The sequence below is a fragment of the Anopheles merus genome, chromosome 2L (genome assembly GCF_017562075.2).
Source record: "Anopheles merus strain MAF chromosome 2L, AmerM5.1, whole genome shotgun sequence".
NCBI classification, from domain to species: Eukaryota; Metazoa; Arthropoda; class Insecta; order Diptera; family Culicidae; genus Anopheles; species Anopheles merus.
Window position 1 is genome coordinate 37,812,323 of NC_054083.1, and position 22,775 is coordinate 37,835,097.

The 22,775-nt window shown below is 40.5% G+C and overlaps 3 protein-coding genes across 6 annotated transcripts; 2 read left to right on the forward strand and 1 right to left on the reverse strand.

Annotated features, from left to right (window-relative positions):
* The first annotated feature begins 3,717 nt into the window (after nt 1-3,717).
* Nucleotides 3,718-16,537, forward strand: LOC121593922 (protein spinster-like). Of its 4 annotated transcripts, none has more exons than XM_041916717.1 (9): nt 3,718-4,361; nt 6,965-7,368; nt 9,331-9,691; nt 9,770-9,970; nt 10,124-10,165; nt 10,412-10,673; nt 11,115-11,213; nt 11,294-11,642; nt 16,462-16,537. In XM_041916717.1, the coding sequence occupies exons 2-8, from the start codon at nt 7,068-7,070 to the stop codon at nt 11,585-11,587; spliced, it is 1,560 nt and encodes a 519-aa protein (XP_041772651.1). In that variant the 5' UTR covers nt 3,718-4,361; nt 6,965-7,067; the 3' UTR covers nt 11,588-11,642; nt 16,462-16,537. The 4 variants fall into 4 exon arrangements, with proteins under 4 accessions (XP_041772651.1, XP_041772650.1, XP_041772653.1 ...); XM_041916716.1 differs by having other exon boundaries at nt 3,724-3,808; XM_041916719.1 differs by having other exon boundaries at nt 3,724-3,808; nt 11,324-11,642.
* On the reverse strand, nt 11,588-16,472 carry LOC121593923. The gene is made up of 2 exons (XM_041916721.1): nt 15,136-16,472; nt 11,588-12,021 (listed from the first exon to the last, which is right to left on the reverse strand). The coding sequence occupies exons 1-2, from the start codon at nt 16,076-16,078 to the stop codon at nt 11,942-11,944; spliced, it is 1,023 nt and encodes a 340-aa protein (XP_041772655.1). The 5' UTR covers nt 16,079-16,472; the 3' UTR covers nt 11,588-11,941.
* A 2,976-nt stretch (nt 16,538-19,513) lies between the features above and the next one.
* On the forward strand, nt 19,514-20,961 carry LOC121593938 (sugar transporter SWEET1-like). The gene is made up of 3 exons (XM_041916735.1): nt 19,514-20,485; nt 20,556-20,675; nt 20,754-20,961. The coding sequence occupies exons 1-3, from the start codon at nt 20,030-20,032 to the stop codon at nt 20,862-20,864; spliced, it is 687 nt and encodes a 228-aa protein (XP_041772669.1). The 5' UTR covers nt 19,514-20,029; the 3' UTR covers nt 20,865-20,961.
* The last annotated feature ends 1,814 nt before the right edge of the window (nt 20,962-22,775 follow it).

The window sequence follows — 22,775 nt, forward strand, 5'->3', positions numbered from 1 at the left end:
GGATGTTCTTATCATACGAGAGGAAAGATGACGAAGAGAGCGAGTATCCTTTCTCTCGCTCCTTCCGCTACATTTGAGGGATGCTGCGACCAAACGAAACGCCACCAGCGCGAACCAAAATACCAGGCATCGCAACAGGATATCATCCAAATCAGGATTCAACACACAAAAAAATATTTCACGACCTCGGTTAAAAATATTGCCGAAATCAATCAGATATTTCCCACTTTACTGATATCTCTTTACTGAATATCCGACAACGAGATTTACGAATAACCGAAAATATAGGTTCATTTTTTTACTGAATCTCGGCGAAATGGTTTTCCAAGCTCGTTCTTTAACGATGCTGTCACCGATCTCAATTGTCAAATTGACCGAGATCTCCGTTTAATTATTGTGTTTGCCGAGATTCGGTAATCAATCGTCTTGTTATTATCGTGTGCCAGAGAAACAGAGTTTGGTCGAATTATAGTATAAATGCAGCAAATATTCCACGTTCAGGAACAATATTATGTAAGATACTAGGATTTTTTACAAAATATTTACTCATTTGTTCATATTTTATATAACAGCTTGTGATAAATTTATAATATTTGCAAAAACAACTGGAGCTAAAAGCTGCAGCGGTGGAAGCTTCTTATGTGCTGTCGTTACAGAGCGTTTCTACATACACCGAAAGTGCAGGTGAGCGATGGCAGTGAGAGAATTGACAACCGGTTGCTCACGCCGGATACGAGATGTACGGCGACCTCACTGTCGTGCAGCGTATCAAGCTCGCCAGGCTCCGGTGGGCTGGCCATGCTGTACGCATGGAAACGGACGACCCAGCCCGTAAAGTCTTTTTACGCCGTCCACAAGGACAGAGGAGGCGTGTGGTAGGCCCAAATTGAGGTGGCAAGATGGCGTGGAGTCGTCCGCCATTAAGGCCGCGATAACGGGCTGGCAGACGAAGGCGCGGTTTCGGACACTCCTGAGGCAGGCCAAGACCGCAAAGCGGTTGTAGCGCCGGATAAGTAAGTAAGTTCTCACGCCGGTATGTGTAGAAGCTTCGAAAAGCGCCGAGATGAGACTTTTAAAATGATGTTGAAAAAATTCATTACAATAGCTAGAATGAAGACCAAAAAGTTTCATTTACTTTTTAACAATATTTTAATAACTACTTCTTCAATTTTTTCTCAGCTTCATCGTTCTTTGCATGCGGAGGAGATTTCTCTCACCGGAAATGCTGTCAGTCGCTGTCAAAGCATGCTGTCAGTTACTTTTTCAGCTGCTTTCTCGGTGTATGTAGAAATGCTCACAAATTAATGTTTCTATTCAGAATAAAACTATGTTATCAGACTTTACGTGTTATTGTTACAAGATATCAAAACGATACTACAGTTGTCGGCTATAAAAACAATTATTAGCTATATTCGACAACCTTTTAGTTTACTGATATCTCAGTTTTTCCTTATGTGATATTAGTTTTAAACGCTGTGGAACACCAGTTTTGTTTCGGTTGAGGAGTTCAGTATACTTAGTGTATCTTTTTCGGAGTTCAGGAAGCGACTAGCGCTGTACATTTATACATGAGTTCAATGAGAGGTGCGCTCACCTCGCGTAAATTGACAGCAACGTCAGATTGCGTCATTGCACAATGGGCAGTTTAGAACAAATTTCGGGATAAAATTATTTTTGCAGAAATTGTTAGTTTTTATCGTTTGTAGTAAAGAGTTATGACAGTAAATAACATTTTATATGTACTTCGCATCCATACCACCAGGTGGCGCTACATAAAATAGTTTTTTAAGGGACCTTTGCTTAATTTTATTAATTTTGTGTGTGTTTTTTTTTCTTGTATTTGTTGTTTCTAATAGTATAAACCATATTAAAATATACTGTAATGTTTTATAATATATGAACAAAACATAATAATTTTGAATAAGATAATATTTTCTGTTTTGTATAGGACAATTGTAGCTAATTTTCATCACTTTTACTCACAGGTAGTACAAATATTAAAATTTTACATACACAACTTAGGTGGATGCTATTACAAGCTTCTGACGTCTTGTTCTCATTACTATAGAAAGGATTAAAGGCATTTATATATAATTCGATAGAGCAGGTACATTGAAATAAAGTACTTCCCAAATTCGTAATGAAAAGCAGCTCATATTGTTAGTCTTTGAATATTCATCCTATACTTTTCCAAGTCCTGTACTGCCTTCAGAAGGGGTAATAAAACTAAACATTGTATGTTCTTGGTTTTACAACTATCCGAAAAAATCAGAGTTCAACGATAGCTACAAACAAAGTATTTACTTCATTAGTAAAGTTAAACTCTGTCTTTGTTTTAGTGCGTGTAGCTACTGATATTGAATTGGTTAACGAATCAGAGGAATACAGCTCATTATACAAAATGTCCTTCTGGATGCATTTTCTTTCTTGCAAAATATTCTTTGTAGCATACTCCCCTATATCCTTATATTTAGTTTGTCATCACTTTTGGGAGTTTCTTCTCCCAAAGCGCCAATAGATGCTGGTGCATTCCGTCGATAATCTGGAGTAGGACCAAAAGTTATTTGGTTCTGATTTGCTTCATTATATTTAATAATAAAGTTAGGTTAGAATAGAAATTTACATTTTAGATAAGTACATGAGCTGAAACTAAGATACACAGCTTCGTAATGGAAATTAAAATCACGTAGAATATAGTTTTGTGGAATACACTAAATACGCTACACTAGGCTCCTATGGAGCCGCCTAGTTGCGCATGTGTCTGTTTTTAGAAAAAGTTGATGTGAAAAAACTTGAATAAAATTCGCGTTCGCAAACTTTCGCAGAATATTTCTTCACAGATTGATAGTATATATATTACACTATTATGTGACATATATGAGACAACGCCACTCTACGCCACTTTCATAATGGCATCATGTCAAAAATTAAAATGAAGAAATTTTTCAGGAAGTTTCTTCAGTTATTATCGTTTATTTTGGCATAAAATTAACTTAACTCAAAATCTTTAATGTATTTTTAAAGCTGACTTAATATCCTTTTTAAAATGTTTAAACTTATCAATATCGGTTTATATTTGAAAAAGTTACAAAGGTTCAAAGTTTTCCAAAAAAGTGAAAAAATTTCTGCGTTTTTTTAACAAATCTCGACTTTGAAAGGTCTTTTCTAGAGAACCAGAAAAGATAAAGAGCTCATATTTGGTATTTTTCTTAGTTTAACTCTTAGTATTAAAACCTATTATTTGGAATTGCGCTATTACAAAGTTGATTTTTTGATTTCATCCCGGCAAATGCCCATTGTGCATTGGTACTACTGACGGATATTGTATATCCCAACATTTCCTAACCGAAATCTCGGTTAAAAACGTAATCTGTCATTGATCATTTTTAGCCGAGATTTTCGGTTAAAAAGGTTTAACCGAGATCATAGCCGAGATCATCTCAGTTGTGCGAATCTCGGTTATTTTTAACCAGGTTTCCCATCACCAGAAGCAGATGGCACAACCAGCTGGTTTGCTATTTTTATGATGCGGCAGTCGTTGAACATCTGCTAAACAGAGTCTTTCAGGTGAAATGGTTAAAACAATGCCTTTTAGAGGGCTCCCTTCGCGTTGACGAAACCGTTTGACGCGCCTGATATTCGAACAGCATTCGCCGGGCGAAAATAGATTAGGCGAACATTGCCGAATGTCAGTTAAACGAAGAAAGGGGTCAGAACGGAAGCAACCAGCAACCAAGCACCATCGAATAGGACGATAACCGAGTGCCGGAAACAGTTAGTAAGAGTCTAAGGGAAGAGGTTAGCATTTGTAAGTTAAAGTTTCAGAACCGATTCAAAAACGGTAAACGCACCTACCAAAAACTGCTGATAATTTTTTATTGCTCCTAACAATAATCCTAAAAAGATAAGGCCACGCTGTTGGACTTGCGCTATCCTGGCTAAAGAATCGCGTCATGACTCAAAGAAAGCGTGTGTGACGAAGTGACAGTGTAATTTGAATGGGATGATTGTCCCAGTATAGGTTTCTTTTCGATCGTGTTCGGTTCTCTTTCCCGAACCCTTTTCCCGAACCCTTTTCCCGTACCTTTCCCGAAGTTCCTTTTCTCAAAAGAACGTAAAATCAGTGAGAAAAGGAACTTTGCCGTTGTTGAAAGTAACCACCGTCATTGCCGTTTGAATTGATTTGAAATCAGTGCTAGTGTTAGTCTCAAAGAACATTATTTTGACTAGTGGTTTGATGATCAAGTCATTAGCAGTCGTTGTGCCTTAAAAGTTGTGGTGTTTAAGCGTTTCTAACTCCATTAACTCGCTGCGACAGACATATACCAGCTCAGAGTCTCCAGAATCGCCGGGTAAAGCGAGTAAGTTAACTCTGGAAGGACATCAAGCAGGCGTGTGGCCGTACTGCCGATGACCACCACACATAGATACCTATGGATTCATACAGGGGGCCGTATAGATACAGATGCTCAAGTCAGCAAGGGCAGTCAATATGGTCCGTGTTCGTAAAGGCTGCGGTCTTTCCGTTGAGCTCAAAGTTCTCACCATCCTCTTCCTCTTCCCTCGCGTCACCTGCGTGACATACTACCCTTTCCTCATTCTTTCCCACCACTCCCGTCACGGCTGCTGGTGAGTAATTCTTGCGAACCCTGTCTTTATCTTTTGACTCACATCCGGTGTTCGACTACAACTCAGGTTTGAAATTCCACCTTCCTCTTCGTGAGTTCTTAAACCACTTGTTTTCAAAGTTTTAGGAACACAATTGTGAAACCCTTAAGGCTAGCAAATTATTAAGAATTAATAGTAACATTAGAAAGCATTTTCTTTAATTGTTGTCAATGAATGCTTCAATTTAAGACATATGTGTAATCGTATGAAGTTTCCTTCAATTAAACTATCGATGGTTATTACTAACAACATTGACTATCGTTACATTATCAGTTTGCCTCATCAATAGAGCTCTTTGTAGCTGTCTCCTTGTACATATTTCCGTGTGTAACAGATGATCTGTGAATTGGAACTTTATGTTTTAAGCTGGCAGTTTCATTTTCAAGCTGAAAAAACATTGCTGTTTTTCACAGATCTTTGGAAAATTTAATTCCCTTTAAGGTACATTATTAATAAATACAGGCATTTGCATATTTAATTTTAATGAAAGAAATAGAAACTAAAATATTCACTTTTCTCGATTATTTTTTATGTATGATGAACATTTTTGTAGATACAACGCTCAATGCTTCGCCTTGTTAAATACATCAATCGACGTTGTTCATGGATAATTCTGATAATATTTTTTCTGCGAAACGATGTATCGGTTCTGGGACTGTTCTTATCTCCTTCGCTGTTGCACGCCGCGTTGTATTTGCTTATAATGTGTGCGTATGGGTTATCTGCGCATGCAGGTGTGCGCTAAAACGTGTGAATAAGGAAACAGGAAACACAGTTATAGTAGCTGGTAGTAAGCAATAGAGATTGTTGACATTGTGGTAAATCACCATCTCAGACTAGTGGCGGAAGGTATGCTGGGTTCTGCTACCGAACCGAAGAATATCAATGACTAGGGTGGCAAATTTTTGTTCCATTTTTTTTTTTCAAAGTTACAGAACCTGTAGTGGGTAAATGTTTATTAGTGCTTTCTGAATACCGCTTACGTTTCCAGTTGAAATGATATATATATATATATATATATATATATATATATATATATATATATATATATATATATATATATATATATATATATATATATATATATATATATATATATATATATATATATATATATATATATATGATATATATAAACATAAGCATAGGTGTATACAAGCATATTTTTGTATATTTACATACATTTACATTTACATCAATACAAAAATGATTTACAGAACAACAAAATCAGTATTTCAATTTCATTTCAAAGTATTTCATACTTTAATTGTTGCCTCAAGCTATAAATTACTGTTTTGCAAATAATGGAAATTATTTTTCTATAAAATTTGAATGATATCAGATGATACAAAAGATTTTGACTACCCCGTACCTAGTCGGAATGAATTCGATCGACAAAGAGCGTTTGCGATACCAATTGTCGACAAAATTGTCGACTGCTCGATGTTTTACATAGGATTTGTCTACTGGTCGAAACTGACTTTTCGATTTCGATTACGATCGAATTTACCATCCGTATGCGATGCCAAAGTGAAATTTTGTTCATTCAAAATGAACTTTTATTCATCGGATTTCGATTTTGATCGCAATCGAAATGGTATGCGATGCAGGCCATTAAATATTATATATATGCAGGCCAACGCCTACTTCCGAACAATTCTATATCTCGCTGAAAGAGTCTATTATATGGCTGAACGAATCTACAACTCGCTGAACATGTCTCCATATAATCCTCGAAAACCCTGTATTAATAGCCGGCATCGCGAATGAATGAACACATTTTAACAGTCGTTTAAAGTTCATTTTGGTCTAACCGAGTTCATTTGTTGTTCATTCCTGTTAAAATAAAAGATCGTTAAAACAGTTAACGACCGTTCGATATCGCATATAGGTAAACAAATGAAACAAAATTGAGCAGCATAATTAAACCACCGTTAATTTGTATCGCGTACGCTATTGACGATCGTTTGTTTAACGACGACATAGTTTAAATTAACAATTGAACTCAATGCGATCGCAATGCCAACATCGAGCTATTCTTAACGATTGTTAATTTTTGACCGTTTTTTTTTCTAAACTTCTCATATGAGCCGGCATTGCGCAAGAATTGGATAAAAATTACAGTTAATATACAGTTCATCAAGTATTCTCATACTACTTGTCTAGTGAAAAAATATGAGAAATAGGTCGGTTTGGCTCGTCCACCGCATTTTTCATTAACTCTTTTCATAAATGATTCATCAAAGTTGTTTCTTAAATGTGCTTTTACCATCACTTTCTTTTTACACATACTAAGGCAGAGAGTAAGAGTGTGACAGCGAAGAAGCAACAGGAGTAGTCGTCATCGGTTGCCGCAATCGCAAAGCAACAGTAATACCTGTAAGAAGTGTATCGGCATCATGGCTCAGCCAGTCCGCGGTGGCATCCAATCCAATCCGGCAGAACAAATGCCCTTGGACTCCAATTCCGGAATGTCCTCCGTAGAAGAGATAAAGCTGCAGAGCGTTCACGAAAACTCAAATGTTGTTACTCAATCCAATCCGGCAGAACAAATGCCCATGGTCTCCAATGATATGCAGAATACGATGGAAGAGGAGCGCGACAGGTGGGAGAAACCAAGTGACACTGCGAGGTGCCTGTGTTTTGAGGTCCTGAGCGTCATCAACGGCCAGATGCACATGGACTGGCCCGTAACGTTCTGTGAGTATTCAAGTTGATACAATATTTAAATACTAGATAATTTGGTCCGGCTGCAGGGTTATGCAAGATAATTTTGGGGGTATTGAATAACTTTAGGATGCGCGCAAAGATTTTTTTGGAAAAGACAACGCAAATTCCAGACGACTTTTAACTCCAAGGAACACATTAAAACATTGATGTAAAACCCATGTTGATCCTTGAATTTTACAGAACTCGTGCTGCTGGTGGTGCTAGAACTGATTCGAATCCCACACAGGTGTTAGAATCAGCTATAAACCTACACTGACTGGCCCTGGAACTGACCCTTACTCCTTCTTCTTCTTCCTCTTCTTCTTTGGCACAACAACCGTTGTCGGTCAAGGCCTGCCTGAACCCACTGAAGTGAAGTGAGGTTGGCTTTCGGTGTCTTATAGTTACCATAGCAGGATAGTCAGTCCTACGTATGGGGGCACAGTCTATTCGGGACTTGGACCCATGACCGGCATGTTGTTACGTCGTGCGAGTTGACGACGTGTACCACCAGACCAACCCAACTGATCCCTTACTCCAGCCGGCCTTTAACTGATACTAACTCCATACTGGTCGTAAAATTGATCCCGATCCAATTGATCTTAACACTATAACGCAGTGGTTTGCAACCTATGTGTATGTGGACCACTGCGAAAGAATTTATTTTTGAAAAAGAAATGCTTATACATATCGTGCAATTTGTTCGCATAATTAAGGTAAAATTTTCAACAAGCATGCCTAGAAAACAGATTTAAGCATGCTTTTTATGAAAAACTTTGAACAAAGTCCTCAACACGTCTGCCCTGAATAGATGTGGGCCGCGACAGATTTTTTTTTAAATCCAAGTGGACCACCAAATAAAAAAGGTTGGCGAACACTACTATAGCGGTCCTGGAACTGCTCCAAAAGCCGTTATGGGTTCGAGAATTGATCCCGAACCCATACCAGAACTTACGCTGAAGCTATACCGGTCCTTTTTATTTTCTTCATCGGTACTGTCGTCAACTCGGGCGACTTAACAACATGCTCTTGCATTCAAGCCTCGAAAGTACCGTCGCCCTAAGTAATGTACTGTAGGAATGCATTCCGGCTTAGCGCCTCTTATGCGTACGCGCTTTTGTGTCGATGCAACGTAAAATTAGGCATAAGTTAGGTTAAGTTAGGGTAGTTAGTATAGTAAGCTTTTGCAAATATTCTTCTCCTATCAATTTCGTTCATTTTGGATTATATCCTCACAGTAGCTAAAAGCTTCACTTACATAGCCACTCTGTGCTTTCATTAAGGAAAACATTTATTTTTTTCCCTTTTAAACAAAAGAAAAGCTTGAACTGTAAGCTCAAACCCCTAGTGTAAACACCAACAGGCATGAAAGCTAGTTAAGATTTCGTCAACTCAATTGAATCAATCGATGTACTTTAGTGTATGAATAAACACAATCATTTTTTGCTCTTTAAAAAAATAAATTTAGCACCTCTTATCAATTGCGCAAGCCTTTACAATTGACAAATGAAATGGCTACATACTGCACCCCAAAAAAAGAACAAGAATGTTTGTAAAAATGATGTTGTATGAACCGTTGAAGTTGTCTTATGGTGTAACACCGCACACATTCAGTTCACCATACTACACGAACCTACAGCGCAAGCGATTAGGGGACAGAATCAAACTGTCTAAGCTCAGCACGATTGTTTAATCCAAGAAAAAAAATAATCAATAGACGCTCTCGATAATTTTACAGTATAGCTTGCATGAGCAAGCAAAACAAATAATGGTAAAATGAACACATGTGGTGGGAAATGAGTGTCAAATGATACCGACATAACAGCCGGATCGATCGAAAAATCGTGCTGAGGCCGACTATGAGACACCATTTAATTAAATCCAAAACCCCTTCTACTAATGAACCCTAGCTAACGCTTCTGCTTTTATAATAATCTATATTCAATATTATAGTTTTAATGGCAATAACAATACATCGCTTGAAAATGAACAAAGAAGAATCGATCATCCTGTGGCTAGCAATCGTGCTACCATACGCGTTATTTGCGCCTGTGTTTGGCTATTTGGGCGATCGTTACTCGCGGAAATGGATCATGGTGCTGGGTGTGTTGCTCGCGAGCATGGCCACCCTGCTCAATACGTTCACGGATTCGTTCTGGTGGTTCACGACGTTCCGGGTGCTGGCCGGTATTGGGCAGGCGTCCTTCAGTACCCTAGCACCCACCATCATCTCTGACATGTACATTGGTATAAAAAGATCGTTGAGGCTGATCAGCTTCCATAATGCTCAACCGTTTGGATGTTTTTTTGGAATGTAAGTCGACGAATACACTTCCCGCGAGTCAAAAAAAGAATTGAAGGATATTTACACGACTCTTTTTTCTCATGGTAGTATGATTGCAACAATCATTTCCACAACGGAATCATGCGTTTGGCTTACTCGGGTGCCACCGGTGCTGGGTGCGATCGCAGTGGTGCCGATTATGATGATGCATGATCCACGGCGGGGCCAGAGCGAAGGCACACATCACCTACCGACCACCTCGTACATTAAGGACCTGAGAGTGATCAAGCGCAACCGTTCGTTCATCTGGTCGACGCTCGGCCTTGCCTGTGTGAAGTTCATGAGCTGTTCGTTTTTGTTTTTAGTTCCAAAGTCCATTGTGTTGGCGAAAAATATTTCACTTACCGAGTAAGTAGCGTCTGTCATTGGTTAATGAGAGTTTTCTACGTTTGTATTTAGGAGTAGAAGCTGGAAGAGCTATCCTATGCCAGCACCGTTGTGCTCGTACGAAATTAATTATTCATTTAACACAGGTTACTATTTCATTTCGCCAATTAACAACAAATTTATAACTTTTTTTCTCTTTCTTTGGAACCCCTCTCTACGATTCCATTATGGCGATGGATAGCGCGCGTCCGTATGTCCGCATTACGAATATTGTTGGTTATCGTTGCTATCATTCCTACCGCGAATGCTCCCCGATGCATGTACCATAAACCAAACCACGTAAATCACATACAACCTCAACAGGGAATCAGAAACTTTATATACCTTTTTTGTGAACTTCTGCGTGTTCTGTTGGTTCCCCGGACCGTTTTTTGCCAACTGGTTGCAAGCAAAGAACGCAAACGCCAACCCGTACATTTGTGCGGTAGGTTTGCTCCTAAGCGTGCCGCTGATATTTTTCCCGTTTCACTGGATGGCGGGAAATGTGCTAGTGTTGTGGTTGCTAGTTTATTTCAGCGCAGTGGGCATCAATTCGACTTTGCCGAACGTAATGTACATTCTGCTGGTAAGAGACAATCATCTTTTCGTAGTAAATCGTTTTTTTTTTTGTTTTTCTTCCCTGTTTGTACTTTTCTTAAACTCTACTCCTCACTATTTCCCAACGCTGTGTGTGTCCTTTTGGTAGTCGTTATTTGAAGTACACTTGCATACGAGGACGAATGAGCACACCTCTTCGCTTCCTTTTCCATGTAATTACAGTTTGAACTCATTAGATGAACCTCGCTTCCCTGCCAACTATTGAATATGTATGTGCTTTTCAGTTGGCACGTTTTGTTTTTCCATACAAACGCATGCTTTTTAATTGTACTGCCTAATTGTACTGCCCAGCGTACTATCAAGCGTTCAACCAAAAAGCCTGCCAGCTAAGAAGCGTTCAACTAATGAATTCTGACTGCAATCCAAAGATATTAGTTTTACGGCAAACTAATCCCAAATTATCTTCCAGAGCGTCGTTGCAGCTACGAGACGCGCCACTGCAGTGGGCTTCCAAATTTGTATCTCGCACCTAATTGGAGTGGTTTTTGGTTTATATCTGAATGTTTGGGTAAGTTTGCGATTCTTATCGGGAATACCACGAAACGGTTCGTGGGATGTTTAATTGTTATTCTTTAACCACTTTCACAGCAATTGCTAAAAACATACGATTCGCTTCAGTTTGTGAATGAAACAGTATCAGATGATCCGTACCGCCCAAGCACAGAATTGAACGAATCAACACTGTTGTATAGGCCGAGCTTAACAAACACAACCGCTACCGAAGCAAATATGAACGATGTAATAAATTTTGCGATGCTGCATTACTCTTTTCAAAGAGTCATTTGGCTTCCCGGTGTCTTCGTGTTCATCGGTACTACATGTTTCCTCGTGACCGCATGCTACATCGATCAGGATCGGAAACGCGTTAAGGCAGAGGTGTGAGTTATCGAAAATTGACACCGTTTACTTTAATATACTCCCTGCGATGCATTAGTAGTTGTTGTAGATGGGGCGGCACTGTAATTAAATCAATTGTACAACCGAACTGTTTTATCTCTGTCTAAATATATTTGTAGTCCTGTAGTGCTTGTAGTTCGGCTTCTCCTCTTCAAGTGTCGTAGAACGGTAGCGGAAGCGATCGCAGTGTATATAGAATCTAGCTATTCATACCACGGTGTGTATAGAAGGTAGTTGTTCATACCACGGTGTGTATGGGGAATAGCGTATGACAGCTCCAGTGCTGCCAGAAGTGTAGCTCAGATATAACAGCTCTTCCGAGCAAAATAGAATTCGTTGTTATAGGTTGAGCCTATGCGGAGGCTTGATGGTCCGCAGAGAACGACGCAACCTTTGGTCCACCGGCAAGTCCGCTGACCCTGTGGGTTGACCAATTGCAGCTGTTTCGTTAGAAATCGGTAGTTGGATACCCGTTTCAGGATTAGGAGTAGTCGGGATAGCAGGGAGGGACATGTCAGTGGATGTATAAGTGTTATCGTAGTTGTATGTATTTGTAGTAATGTCTGGAGTGACTGCGATAGTGTTGTCGTAGAAATTTTCACCACCAATCTCTTCACGGCGCAAAGAAATTTCTTCCTTAGTAGATTCCGATAGCCCTGCACCAACACTACGTAGTTGATCGATATGCCTTTTCCAGGTCCGCCCGTCATTAAGTTTCACTAAATAGTGGAGTTTACCTAGACGTTCTTTAATTGTCCCAAACTCCCACTTGTTTCCGTGAACGTATTCTCGAGCTGCAACTTTTGATCCAGTAGTCAATGCACGTATTTTAGACTGAACTTCATTTGAGTTTGGATCGTTTGATGGTATCATGAGATCCAGCCTTGAACGGATCTGACGACCGAACACTAATTTTGAAGGTGTAAATCCGGTGGCTGGGTGAATCATTTTACGGTATGAGAGCAGTATATTGCAAATTTCACTGTGAACTTCCCCTCGATCACATTGTAGCGACTTTAGTTTAGATTTCATTGTTTGTATAAATCTTTCAGCCTGTCCATTAGTGGCTGGATGGTACGAAGCACTAAGTTTATGAGTAATTCCGTTTAGTTTAAGAAATCTTGAAAATTCAGTAGAGGTAAATTGAGGACCGTTGTCACTCACAAAGACAGAAGGTAATCCATAAGTACTGAAAAACTCCCGGCACAAACGAATTGTCGTTTCCGTAGTCATGTTTTTCACAACGTAGACCATAGGCCACTTCGAGTATGCGTCAATCAATATGAGGTAGTAAAGTCCCATGAATGGGCCAGCATAGTCCGCATGAACACGCTGAAACGGTTCCGTAGGTGTTTCCCAACAATGAAAAGTGACTTTGGGAGGATTAGCCTTTGCAGCCTGACAGGAAGCACAATCGTTGACCAGGTTTTCGATGTCTCTGTCTATGCCTTCCCACCAACAATAACTCCGAGCAAGCGATTTGATTCGTGTTATACCGAAATGTGTTGAATGGAGTTCTTCAAGCACCTTTCTTCGCAATGCAGGTGGTATGTATACTCGGCTACCACGCATCAAGCAATCTTTATGTAAGTTGAATTCTTCCTGATTCACACCAAATCTATGTTTCCCTTCAACTGAGTTTCCAGTTCTTAGGGCACGTAGCAATTCGCGAACATTCACATCCGCTAGGGTAGCTGCACTCAATTCATCTACAGTCAGTGGGAGTGTTTGTATTGCGTTTACCTCGACTACCTCCGGTTCTTCAATTTCCGATTCAGGGTCAGTAGTTGAAGCGGGTAGGCGAGACATAGCATCGGCATTGAAATGTTCCGACGAACGGCGATGTCGAATCTTATAATCGAACGCCTGTAGGAATGCCGCGTAATGCTGCATGCGCATTGCGGACATAGTAGGAAGTCCTTTAGATTCCGAAAAGATTTGGCTGATAGGTTTATTGTCTGTTACCAGAATAAATTTGCGACCGTAAAGGTATTGATGAAACTTGCGAACACCAAAAATGATCGAGTAGGCTTCCTTATCTATCTGAGAATATTTTTGTTGCGTTCGAGTAAGGGTCTGAGATGCGTACTGTAATGGCCGTTCAGTTCCATCAGGATACTGATGACTAAGAACTGCCCCAACCCCGTATGGGGACGCGTCAGTAGCTAAAATTACCGGAAGAGACGGGTCATAATGTACTAAAAACCTATCGGATTGCATCTCCCTTTTTACCAATGTAAACGATTTATTACAATCAGCACTCCACACAAATGGAACGTCATCTTTAAGTAAGTTATTCAGTGGGTACAAAATAGTACTGAGGTTAGGGAAAAATCTACCATAGTAGTTAATGAGTCCAACAAAAGACCGTACTTGCTCCTTATTTTTAGGAATAGGCATGTTTTGTATAGCATCAATCTTTTCGCGAAGTTTGTGGATTCCTTGCTTGTCCACCATGTACCCGCAGTACTCAATTCGATCAGAGAAAAAGTCACACTTTTCTCTATTGACACGTAATCCATATTTATCTAATCTGTTAAGTACTTCCTCAAGTCTAAGTAAATGCATTTTTGTATCAGGACCAGTAACGCGAATGTCATCAATGAAGACAGTAACGCCAGGTATGCCCTGCAAAATTTCCTCCATCAGACGTTGAAAGATTGCAGGTGCGGAAGCAACTCCATACATGAGTCGAGTGGGACGAAACAAGCCTCTATGAGTGCTCAATGTAAGTAAGTCCCTATCCTCGGGTCGAACTTCGAGTTGTAAGTAAGCTTGCGAAAGGTCCAATTTTGAGAATGTCTCCCCTCCCGCAACAGTAGCAAAAAGTTCTTCGACCGTCGGAAGAGGATGTTCATCCACCAGTAGGTTTGGGTTAAGAGTAATTTTGTAATCGCCGCACAACCGCACTTTGCCTCCAGCTTTCCTAACAGCAACAACAGGTGTAGCCCACTCTGAGTGGTCCACTTTTTCCCATATGCCTTCTTTCACGAAATAATCAATTTCCTTATCAACCGTGCTGCGCACTGCAAAAGCCACTGGCCTAGCTTTTATGTATACCGGTTTTGTATTTTTCCTAACAGTAAGTGTAGCTTGTATTCCTTCTATTTTACCTACACGTTCATCAAAGACACGTGAAAATTTTGTAAGTAAGTTATTCAATGCATTAGTGGTAGACTGATTTTTGCCACTACAGTAGGAAACTGAATGTGTACCTGGTTGGAATACACGATTGAAATCTAAATTCAAAGCAAGTAGCCAATCACGCCCTAACAACGGATGTCTACTACATTCTGCGACATGTAGAGGCAATGTGAATTCCTCACCATTTGCAACTACTTTTACCGTTATTTTCCCAAGCACACCAATGTCATTATCGCAGTAACTCACGAGTCGTATGTTAGTAGGGGAAATGTCAAAATTGTTAAAGTATTTTCGTTTGTCTTGTAGGTTGATTAAGGATACGGGTGAACCAGTGTCGACCTCGAACGTTAGCTGTTTTTGATTTATCCACAGACTCAACAAAAACTTACCAGCAATACCTTGGATCGCGTTCAGGTGTAACACATCCTTCATAACACACGGCTGCTCCTCCAGGTGATGTGCGTCATCCGTCCCCTTCTCGTTGGTCTTGGTGAGACACATCCTCTCAAGGTGCCCCTCTTTCTTGCAGTATTTGCAGATCGTAGTTTTATGTTTGCATTTGTCTGCGTAGTGGTCAGGATCCCCGCAACGATAACATCGTTTATTTCCACCATTCTGCTTGTTCGACAGGCGACCGGAACTTTGACTGGAACTGGCTTGGCTCGATGACTGGAAATTTTTTTTAGTTTTGTTTGCTCCATGCTCGATGTACTGAACCTCACTTTTTTGACGTGAGTTGTGCATTTCATCGGTTCCACGATGAGACATTTCCATTCCGAATGCGATCTCCTTTGCCTTTGTCAAGGTTAAGTCGCGCACTTCCAGCAATCGAGACTGTATCACACGGTTCTGGATGCCAAAAACGAACTGGTTCCGGAGGGCCTTGTCCATGTAGTCCCCGAAATTGCATGTTTGGGCGAGCTTCTCCAAATGCATCAGGTAATCGCTTAGAGTTTCTTGCTCTAGCTGTTTACGGCTCGCGAACTTGAAATTCTCCAGTATTTCCAAAGGAGTAGGACTGTAATGTTCCTTCAGTAGAGCTACAATCTCGTCGAACGTTTTCGTATGTGGCTCAGCATTTTTCAGCTTATTGCACAGCACATCGTATGTAGGGCCGCCCATGTAGTGTAGCAGAAAATCGCGTTTATCGGCTTCACGCACGTGGTAAATCCGGAATGAAATTTGTAGTCGATTTAACCATCGGTCAAATTTAGATGAAGCAGGATTGAATGGCTCGAAATAAAATGTAACTGGTACCGCAGCACCAATCACAGCAGGCAAAGCGGGACCGGCGACTGCCGGATCGGCGACAACCGGGTTAGGAAACGCCATTGTAATGTAAAATTACGCAGTAGACAGCCAAATTCACGATGCAGCAACTTGTTTGTATGTGTATTGCGCCTAGCACATTCACGTAGCTTCGTACTTCTCGTCGCCAAATTGTTGTAGATGGGGCGGCACCGTAATTAAATCAATTGTACAACCGAACTGTTTTATCTCTGTCTAAATATATTTGTAGTCCTGTAGTGCTTGTAGTTCGGCTTCTCCTCTTCAAGTGTCGTAGAACGGTAGCGGAAGCGATCGCAGTGTATATAGAATCTAGCTATTCATACCACGGTGTGTATAGAAGGTAGTTGTTCATACCACGGTGTGTATGGGGAATAGCGTATGACAGCTCCAGTGCTGCCAGAAGTGTAGCTCAGATATAACAGTAGTAACTAAGTCATTTATCAAAGTATGTATTGTTCTGCGACATTTTAAATAAAATGGGTTAAAGTTAAATTAAGTTAAGTCTGACTGAAGCAAAATCCATTTCAGCGACAGTTACTCAATTGTGATGACCAGAGGTGATACTCAATATGATTGGTATGACCCAAGGTGGATTAAAAATATCAGATGGTGGAAAAAGGTCTTTGGGAGGTCGCCATTGTTGAGGGCAGTGTTGCGAACGGTGATAGTCATCGACATAAAATTTTACAAAATGATACTTTTTGAAGCATCGCATTCTAGATCCACGCATTCATCCGACAATCACGGGAAAAAATATCATTTGACACGATGATATTTTTCTGCTACAATCATTTGACTTTTTGATTTTGCCGTACCTCAAGTGAATTAGATCTTCATCGAAAATGGGTCCTATTTCGTGTTTTAGCGTGAATTTCTATACTCCTGTAAGAGAACACCATTTTCCGGGTTGACTGAGTGAAAATATCAAGTGGTCTAATGACTAAGTATCGATAAATGCACGATAGAGCAGTTCTGGCGTCTCATGAAAAATGTCAAATGACATTCATTCTACATGTTTTGCAATCATGTCATCGCAAAAGCATTGATTGTTATTGCACAAATGATTGTCGCTTTTGGAAAGTCGTATAATGGTAACCATGAATATCATGATCAAAGTCTATATAATACAGAGGTCGAGTCGTCCAGAACATTTGATCAAAAAGCGTGGGAAAGTTTTGACAGCTGAATGAAAAAGCTTCAATAGTTTCATCGTAGCATACATTGAGGTTTTAGTTGTTGTGCATGCAGTGGTCTGAATGCATTTTCGGTCATTTTTACATCGTTTGTTCGTAATATTGCAATTAAAAAAGTTGACGAATATCAAGAAAAGATAGAATTATGGTACAATTATTGATTATAACAAGATCAGTGCCCAAAATTAGGAGGAACTCATGTGGAGCTCAAGAGGACCAAAGCTAATAGGTTTGTTTCCTGCTTTTGGTCGTGTTTACCCAAATAGCCAGCTCGTACTTTATAGCTGATTTAGGGCTGTTTAACGAAAAATCGTTCCGATGTCGTACTTTGTGGCTGATTAAGAGATAGACGGTACTTTGCGGAACTATGGAGCTTTTTAATAGCCACATGGTACTCTTTGGAACTTTGCGGCTGATTAGCACTATGTGTAGGGTTCATGATAGAACTTTAAGGCTTGTTAAGAGTGTGTATCGAACTTGGTGGAACTTTATAGCTTTTTAATGCATGGCATCGGTACAAGGTGGATCTTGTCAAAGTGTCAAAGAGAGACGCCGTCAATCATCTCATTGCTGCTGTACAAGTTAGATAAGTTAATTAAAGAAGGAATATTGAGTGACGTGATTGTGAATTATCAGTAAATTGTGTAAAATTTTGTGTAATTCATCAATACAAAAGTTTTAAAAATATACATATGTGTTTAAACGAAACAAATCTTGTTGTTTATTTAATCGATGACGCTTGCTTGAAAGTAAAACACAAAGAAAAATAATCCCTGGAATCGTGGCATAAGGAAGCTGCTTAGGCGCTGTTTGAAAGACCCACATAGAACTTTGATGCTGTTTATCTACTGCAAAAGGCGAATTAGAGCAGCGATCTTTTGCGTGCCAAAATGAGCTGCTTAAGCAATTCTGGCTATTTGGGTAACTGATGAATTAGTGAAAAAACTACTCCATGCCACGTACATGAGAAGGAAATGTATAGTTACACTAGGTTTTGTGCAGAAAAAGCACAATTGACCCTAAAAAGTGTTTGGTTGTGTGGAATTGTTTACAAACTTTTTCATCTAACTGTCAAAAATAAGCTTTCAAAATGGTTTTGACACCCGCTTACTGCGAATATCATAAAAAAATGTCGACAATTAACGACACTGGTAAAGTCACGTCATTTTAAAACCGTTCACCATAGGTTTCCGCACACAAAGCATAGCAAATAGAACAATTGGAACGCCGACGCACCAATTCACAAATTTGTATCGCGTTGGCCTCATGTATTCACATGTCGTGTTCGGCATGTCATGACGCACTTTTATTGACTATCAGCAATGAGCATCAAGCTACCACGGATATGTTCATTGTTTTCGTTGGTAAAAATCTCGTGATACTCATGACATTTTGCAGCACTGTCTCTGACCACTTATGGGGCCCTTCACGATTCTAGTTAGTTTTTTGTATGGAGTTTGACAGTTGGAGGCTGAAATCATGTAAACACTCAATACAAAACCACACAAAAAACTAGCCTGAAATTTTCTAGAGCTAGAATTAGATTCGAGTACCTGCTCGAAAACACGATGTTGTTTACATTTACCCCAAGGTGCATTAAAGAGATCACGTGGTGGAATCTAGAATCAAAGTGTAAGTGTAGTCCAGGTGGTCTCATAGCATGTTTTATAACCAAATTTTAATATTACTTTTTGACAGGATGGGTGAAAACTTTTGCTCCAACGAGCTTTCTGGAGGCTTGACGAATTCTCAAAACACTTTTAAAATCTTCATTCAGAAGTAGAAGCGATACAAATCAGCCTTCTAAATTCATAAACCTTGGGATAAGCCCACCTGCATATTATACCTACTTAGATAGCTGCTCGAAAACTGCTATACAATGCAAACAGCTGACAGGCTGACAGGAAAATGGAAAAGACTCCTACGCTGGAAAATATATAATATGTAATTGTAAAAAGGGTTCACAAAGAAATAAAGTTCCACAAAGCAACTAAACGCGTCTTTCCCGCTTGTGCGTCTATCTTCGAATGACGGTTATCTGTCAGTTTATTCACAAGATAATTACAACTATCGCGCAATGACGTTTATAACCTAAACTTAAGCTAGGTTTATACTTGCATGTTTACATAATCTTTAGCGAATCTCGCTATTTCACGCCACGGACGTGTGGTCTGCGTGCAACAAGTTGGAAACCGCTGTTTAAGCTCAACGGTATTTTTGAATTGAAAAGGCCTTTTCAACCGGTCTTGCGCTGCCTTGCGGCTCGAAACGTCAAAATTGTCCGCAGCAAAACATAAACAATCGGTGTAGGCCGCTGCGGCTGTGAAAACACTGCACCCAACCCCACCCGAAACCGGACCGGATCCAACAGAATCTGACCTAACTGCGAAGTGGTTCTAGCCGACCCAGCCTACCCGTCGTCCCGCACCGTTCACCGGAGACAACGTTGCCCCTTGCCCGGCCGGTAACAAGACACACTGTTCGAGGTCATTATTTTACCAAACAAACGCATTTTTCATCAGCTGTGTAGAGTGAAAAAAAAACAACAAACACCTCCAAAAGTACCGTGCAGTGGAAGCAAGAGATAATCTTACCCGCTTATCAGTCAACCAGCCAAAAAGGCGTTCGATTTGATGCGCCGAAAAGAAAGGTCGTTAAACGGCAGCATCACCCAATCGCTAACCGAAACTCCTCACGAGTAACGGAGGTTCGTTACGTAAGCACAACTGCGATCGCCTGCAGTTAGTTTGTTTGTTTTGCTTTACCCTGCTAACAACACTCCTTCCCCGGACACTGGACAATGGAATCGATCGCGGTTGCACTGCAGCCGTACAAGGATACGGTCGGGTTGACGGCAGCCATCGTAACGGTGGTGCAGTTCTTCAGCGGAGTGTTGTCGCTGAACGCAATCCGTCGCCAGGGCAACACGCGCGGCTTCTCCGCCCTGCCCTTCCTGGGCGGTACCGTGTTCTGCCTGCTCAACATCCAGTTCGGCCAAATGCTGCGGGACGACGGTATGATACGGGTGAACTTTATCGGGCTGGCGCTGAACCTGCTGTACGTGTGCGGCTTCTATCTGTACACCGAGGGGCCGGCAAAAACGGCCGTCTGGGGCCAGATAGGGCTGGCCGGTGCGCTTACCGCCGGTGTGCTTTCGTACGTGCAGTACGAGGACCCGCAGCTGGTCGAGTTCCGGTTCGGCCTCATCCTGACCGGGTTGCTGTGGACCTTGGTCGGCATGCCGCTGCTCGGGCTGGTAAGCTTGGGGGGACCATCTTTTAGGGTAACGTAAAAGCACACTCACCTGTTACTCTTTTTTTTTTCAGGGTGACATTCTGAAGAAGAAAAGCACCGAAGGGCTTCCATTTCCCATCATTTTTCTCGGCGCGGTCGTGTCCTTCGCCTGGCTGCTGTACGGTATCATACTGCGCAGCAACTTCCTGGTGGTACGTATCCTGCTGCCCCGCCCTTGCACGCTTGGGTGTGTATGCACGCTCCCTAACGATCGTTTTCTAATGTTCAAGGTACAAAATCTGATGGCCCTCGCACTGAGCGCGGTACAGCTTTCGCTGTTCATTATCTTCCCGTCGGGTGCAGCCAAACCGCCGCCTACTCCGGCCAAAAAGCGCAACTAAACACGAGGCGCGTTGTTAGGGACAGAGAAGCTCTCTCAACTCGCTGAATGTTGGAGAGAGAGAGAGAGGGAGAGAGTGAGACAAGGAGAAGAAAGGACAATAATTCCATGCTCAAAGTGATTTCTGCAAGACGCGGAGAAACGTTTTATGACAATAATACATTTTGGTGGTATAAGCTCGAAATTTAATGACAATAAGCTTCCAATCTTCTTCTTCTTCTTCTTTGGCTCAACAACCGATGCCGGTCAAGGCCTGCCAACACACTTGTGGGGTTGGCTTTCAGTGACTTATTGATTTCCCCCCATAGCAGGATAGTCAGTCCTACATATGGCGGCACGGTCTATTTGGGGCTTGAACCCATGACGGGCATGTTGTTAAGTCGTACGAGTTGACGACTGTACCATGAGATAAGCTTCCAATACCGTTAAAAAAAATAAAAATGTTTAAATATATGTACAAACAACGGAAGAAAACATAAGACATAACGGAAAGACTTTAGGCAAGAAAAATGTCGCTACCATTTTCAATATCCCCTTTTTAAAAGATCGTATGTTACGTGCAACGCTTTGTTACGCTTCACGCTATTTTTGAAGTTAAATAAAAAAAATCCAACAAAGACTAATTTGTCACACAAATCAATAGCGGCTATGAGGCTATTTTTATTCTTTGAATGACTATTTTGAAATGTAAATTTCATTATCCGATTAGATAAGACCTACAGAAATGGGTAATCTATGTGTATCGGCACACACACACAGACAACAAGCCATAAATAGTAATCCGATAGATGAGTGGTCAAAATGCGAATTATCAGACTCGTGTGTTCGTTTTCCTAGTTTTGATAGTTGTGCTTGAGCGTATGGCTTATCTTTTCAGTCTGCAGTTGCTACTGCTGCGTGTAGCGCACGATGACTTAAGGGGTTTCATTTATCGCCGTTGAAGACTGAATCCGTCCAGGGTTCAATTTACGTCAAGACTTACTTAGTCGGTAATTCTTTGCAGTGGAGTTATGCAGTTGATGAACTTGTAACGAAAGCACGAGTACATAAGCGCCTCTACACGTTCCTTTCCACAACTTTTTTATAATTTTCTTTTTGTCTTTTTGCAAGTAAACCTTATTATATTCATTGATTTGATTTGTTTGCATGTTTGTAGTTTTTTACTTAAGTTTTTTTCAGGAACGGTTCAGCTTTCGCGCTTACACTACCAAAATGAGCATGGCGAGGGGGTTGAAATCTTTTGATATCGAACTTTCAAACGAATGAGCCGCGAATTTCTGCAAAGAAATATCAAAAGTTTGCTGAGAATAGATCCAAAACACGGTTTGTGTAGTGAAGCTGTAGGTTGTTCTTGTACCTCCAACGCTTATCGACGTTCAATCGATAGCGAATCCTAGCCTTTCAAGACACTAGTACAATATTTAATGCTACACGTGTCATCTCTGGTGTCGTGTGTTTGTAAAGAATTGTTGGTTTGGTAACAATTATAACAATATTCTAAGGAAACATCGTAAATATTCTAAGGAACATATTCTACCAACAAGAGGCTCGAGCCGGATCTAACTTTTTACTGATTTGCTATCTTTTCTAGTGGAATTAGTTACCAGGTCTTACCACTATCTTAGATGAAACAACCTACCAAACAATACCTCAACATTTACTAGTTAAGTTGTGTAGCTTTTAATGTCTGGTCTGGAGCCTCGAAGTCAATATTTGTTTGTATTTGTTTAGACATTAATAAGGATAGATTTGACTCTCCAGGTAGTATCGTGAGGTGGTCATAGGACTAAAAGACAACCAACAACTTCAATTGTACCATCCTAGTGGCTTAGTTCTTAGTGTGTTATGCAGATGCAGATTGCAGTTAAAGGTTTTTTTTTATCTAAGTTTAATCATAGTATCAAAACTAATC